At 41.5% G+C, this 5,194-nt stretch overlaps 1 protein-coding gene across 1 annotated transcript in view; it reads left to right on the plus strand.

Moving 5' to 3' along the window:
* The first annotated feature begins 32 nt into the window (after positions 1-32).
* The window catches only part of vopp1 (VOPP1 WW domain binding protein), a 7,669-nt gene continuing 2,507 nt past the window's right edge, over positions 33-5,194 (plus strand). The window contains exons 1-3 of the mRNA XM_034861962.1: positions 33-271; positions 3,286-3,344; positions 4,019-4,096. Coding sequence (XP_034717853.1) covers positions 221-271; positions 3,286-3,344; positions 4,019-4,096 — 188 coding nt within the window. The 5' untranslated portion in view covers positions 33-220. The remainder of the gene's footprint in view (positions 272-3,285; positions 3,345-4,018; positions 4,097-5,194) is intronic.

Genomic DNA, 5,194 nt, shown 5'->3' on the forward strand with positions numbered 1-5,194 from the left:
TGCGTGCGTGCGTTTGTGTAGGGTGGGGGGGCTGGTAACGGGGCGTGGATAAACCAAGCAGTTTCCCAGCATGCCATTGATTTGCGTCTGCGGACCGTCTGACAGTCAGCCGGGCTGCCGGAGCAGCTGATCTGATAGCCGGGTGTCTCCGGGATGAACACAGCGGCTCCTCGTCTTCCTCTTCTCCACAGGCCGAGCTTTCGCTCTCCCAGCGGCGGGCATGAGGAATCGACTGCCCGAACTGGCCCTGCCATTATGGCTAATTCTAGAGGTGAGCGATGCCTGCCATTATTATCATGAGCCGCGGTATTAATATCATGAGCCGTGACATTATGAAAGCTAATTGCTGGACAGCCCTTGTGGTTAGAAGGAGACCGTGTATTTAGCATGTAGAAGCCGTCAGTAGCGGGTCTGCTAGCGGGCAGCCCGTGTAGCCTACTGTCGGTACGTGCCGCTGGTGTTGTTATGAGAGCGTTGTTCGCCAAAGTGAATTTAAAAGTAATATAATTTAATGTTCATTCGCTTGCCGCGAGAATTCCAGACATCGTAGAGGACGGAATGGGATCTTTAGTAAATGTATGACATTATCTGGGAACTTCGGCTCGAAAGAAACACTTCATATCAATCCAATTTCACTTATATTGCTAAGCATTCCCATCTCGAATGTGACATAAACAATGCACGTGAAAAGAGGTGATGCTGGAAGGAGGAGTGGTTAGGTGTTATACAGTGTGGTGCTCCGTGAGAAATACCTGTGTTTTGTCATCCTTTGTCTTTGTGCCCAGCCCCCCACCCCTCCCCCTTTTTCCCGGGGTCTCACTCAGTGTAGGTGAAGCTTATAGGCAGAAGCTATGCAAGGCCTAGGCCATGACGTCAAATGTCTCATTCATTTTTCATTGTGACTTACTGTATGTTTAGGATTTTATTGTCTTGTCACCCAACTGATTTTTCAGACTTTGATGCATTAATAAGTATGTATATATGTATTATGTGAAGCGTCTTTTTTTTCTTTACAGTGTATTCTAACTCATTGGCATCATCCACATGAGATCTCAACATGAGAATCATTTTGAATGTTAATGTTCTGGATGCCACCAGGGTCTTACCGCAAATTCGAAATATACAGGAAATCACCGTAAATGAAATGTTAATACCCATAGTGCAATGTTTATTACAGAAATTAACCGGAAAATAAAATTATGGTATTTTACTGGGCATTTTGTGGTAAGCAACTGTAGAAATGACAGCAAAGTCTGCCAGTGAAGGCTCGTTTCAGGAGAACGAGGGGATGCTATTATAACGTTATTTCCTTGGCTCTGAAGGAAGCACGTTGTGGTCATGATCCCCAATCTTCTTCCAGTCCAGCAGCGCTGACGCTGGTGTCTATTCATGCATTATTAATTCTCGTCATTATTATTTTATTTCATTCAGCGGACTTAGTGAGCACATCCATCTGGAATGTGACTGGGAAGCCTGGAGAGACTCAAGCCCCCAGACCTCGTATCGGTAGTGCTGTGCTCAGTAGGAGTGCTTGGGGCAACTTGTACGTTTGGTTTGACGACAGCAGTCATCTTGTGGTGAAAAGCCTCTGAGACAGCATGTAGACTGGTCAGGGAAACCAGGGTGGGTCAGAACCTCCACCCCCATCCGTCATCAATCGACCAACCAACCAATCGATCAACAACTTCTATTTTCCCCCATGGGGGCAATCATGATCAGTGATATTTTTTGTCTTACTTTTGCTAGCAGATGTTGTGAAGTTATGCTGCTACTGCCCACATGTGCGGGAGGAGGGAGCTGTTATGAGAGCGATTTGTCTCTCTTCTTGTGTCCATGGAACAGATGTGGACAGGGTATGAAGACAGACAACTTCAGCTGATGGTTTTCTAAGATTTATTTGTTCTGCACAAGACGATATCACATTAATTGGCTTCTGGTCTAGTGTTTCCTTCTATCTGCATCTAGGACTGCAGGGGGTATGTGAGATATTTAAAAAATGTTAATAGTTACAAGGCTGTTGTCCAGAACATTGTTCCTCTTTATGTAGACTTTTTTTTTTATCTGTGTCGCCTTCTTCTGACCTATTTTGGCCTTCTGTCCTTCTACTGTCCTTGTACTGTACTACTTCTACAAGTTTACAAGCTTTTTTTCGAAGTTATGTCACAAATTTTTGATGCTATTTTCAACCTATTCTAGCCTGACCTCCTTTCTTTTTCTCTACTATTTGTTTCCAAGGTTTTGAATTTTGTAATTTTTTTTAAACCGTTATTGACTCCCTTTCTCGTCAGCATTTAAATGTTTTCCAGGTACAAGTCTGTTGAAAAAATGATTAGCGCTATCTGTAAAGTGTCTTGAAATAACTCCAGCTATGATTTGGTACTATAATCAAATTGAACTTGAAGTGATGATCCCTTCTAATTTGGATGGCTGTATTGATCACACATTAGAATGAATGTCTGAACCTAATATCATGGACATTTACACAACAGTTATTGTAAACCTCATTGTGGCTTGGAAAGTTAGAGGATCACCAAAATAATATATGTAATATACATCCTCTAGGCACCATGTACGTATGTTAAATTGATCCATCTACTGCAGTAGATGCTGAGATGAATCACTCAATACATAAAAATGTAACCAGGAGGTGGCTCTAAGAAAGCTCAGAGACTCACTGAAGTTATCAGGATTTATGGACTGGGGACCGTGAATATCCATACCAAATTTCATTGCAATCCATCCATTTAAATGTGTGCAGTCATTTCATTTCCGTCTGGACTAATGCTTTCCTGAGCGGACATCACACTTACATTGGCCTCTTGCTGCTAACATGGCAACAGATGTGAAACTCGACCTCAAAAATGTCAATATGCAAAACATATCTAATAAAACAAGCATCTATCATGCCACTGAAACTTCTCTAGCTCTGGGAACAATTCCTTTTTGTGCTGCGGAGCTTCTGGGAACTGCAATCTGTTATCTAACCCGCTTTATGGAAGAAATCTTATATGATTGAAAAATTGAATGTCAGAGTGAGAGCTACTGTGTGTAAAACTTCTTTATACTGCTGCTTTAACTGAGTGAAGAGTTTTTTTTCTGAAGATGATTAAATTAAAATGACAAAGCAGGCTGAATTTTCCAGAGATCATGTCAAAGACAGTTCTCCAGTTTCTTCTCAACTGAAGCCAGTAATGGAACATGGAGGGGAATCTCTGCATGTCATCGTAAAATGATCGTTTTGTATATGGTTTTTGATAACTACCTTAATCTGTCTTGCTTTTACAGTGTGTAGAAGCCAAAAAGTACTGCTGGTATTTTGAAGGCGGATACCCCATCTACTTCATGTAAGTCTACACAATGTGCCACTGCTACAACTTTTAACCAATGAACTGGAAACTCTGCAGACAAAAACATTACTAAATAGAAATTTTACAGTAGGCAGTGTGTTTCCTGTGCAGTTCATCCAACACGTGAGGAAAAAGAAGCCCGACGCCACCACACCCTCTCGGATCTGATAAAAACCCTAATTAAGTTCCCCATGTAGGCCTTCAGGTGCTTTAGTGTTAATAAGAAATAGCATCAGTCAGTTTGTTATTATTGCATACATATGAATGCATTTATGTATGCACCACTTACCAAGGCAAATATCACGAGATTCAACTGAATCCAGGGAACTCGTGGATTTGAGTATTTTTAATGTGCGATGTACAGTTTTGGGGTAATAGGGCCAAACACATTTCTTTCTGCTATATCTCCACCTAGTGGTGAAAGTGTGTAACTGTGCATTGTTTAGGCTGTAGAAACAGTGTTAGAGGCGGAAACCTTGCAAAGGCTAATCCCAGCCCCCGCAGGCTCGGACGCCTAATAATAAATAAAGTGTAAAGGGCAGCAGTCTGGGTGTGTAAGCACATATACAGCAAACTGGTTAATCACATTATGCATTAAGCATTATGCAGTGGTTTTTTTTTGGCTAATTGCTGCCCTACATATATGCTTTGCTGTGTTTTTTTTGATGCAGATGTCGCTCCTATGAGGATTGCTGTGGGACTCGCTGCTGTGTGAGAGCCCTGTCCATCCAGAGACTATGGTACTTCTGGTGAGTTCCAGTTTGGGTTGTGTCTACTATTATTTCTTACAGGGGTAGACAGTGTGAAGGTCCCAGCTTTAGAGCCAAAGAGACAGATGAGAGAAGGACTTCACTGTGTGTCCCTTATGCACCTTTCTATGCACCAAGTTAGGTTTCACCTGTTCGGGGTCCGAGGCCTGCCGCTGTTTTGAGTATAGCCCCGAATGTATTTTCTAAAGTTGACCATCAAATATGAAACTGGCTTAGTGTCCACTCTCGCTGAAAAAAAGATTATCTTCTGAAATATTATGACTTTATTCTTGTAATAGCCTATAGTATTATATCTTCATTTTTCACAAAATATCCCGACTCCTCCACACTCAGAGAACACAGATGGGATCAGTTATGTTTTGAACGTGCACAAGGCTTTGAACATGAACAGAAATCTTGCTCAAACATCCGAAATGTTACGACCGGGGGTTTATTAATTCATTAAAATGAATAATTGTCAAATGCACATTTAGGGAAGTAACTTCCCCAACGAAAGATGCAAAAGAGGAGGGAAGAGTACATTTTGCTAGGCTACATGCATGCTGACTCAGATTTAATAACAAAAGGAGAATAGATGAAACTAATACTGAAAACCTGAGAGCCTTACTGCAAAATTCCATTATGTTTTCATATTTGGGTTGTAATTTGTTTCCCTTTACATAAAGCTATTTTCAGCATATTTTTTCAGAAAAAGGTAGAAATAGAGGCATAGAAATTCACCAGAATGCATGAAATGAAGTGTCTTTGAGTTTCGGGGGGTGGCCCCTTTGCCTTTGGGTTGCCAGGCCAGTTCTGATTAGGCCAGATGTTAAGCAAGCCTTGTTCTCTTCTGGATAGGACCACTAATGTTCAATGATTTTAAAAGTAGCCTCAATTAGGCCTGCATGAATTTGGAAATGATTTGCTGTTGCAAAGAATCATTCCTGAATGCACTTTAAAAAAAGTTGTTGAAATAAAATCAGTCAAAAATCATCATTTTATCAGTTGTTATTGAATCTCATCATTGCCTGGAACACCCAAAAGATGCAAAGCGTGTGTGGGTTAGGGCAGGGGGACAGGGACAGGGACAGGGGGGGG

The sequence above is a fragment of the Etheostoma cragini genome, chromosome 22 (assembly GCF_013103735.1).
Source record: "Etheostoma cragini isolate CJK2018 chromosome 22, CSU_Ecrag_1.0, whole genome shotgun sequence".
In the NCBI taxonomy this organism is placed as follows: Eukaryota; Metazoa; Chordata; class Actinopteri; order Perciformes; family Percidae; genus Etheostoma; species Etheostoma cragini.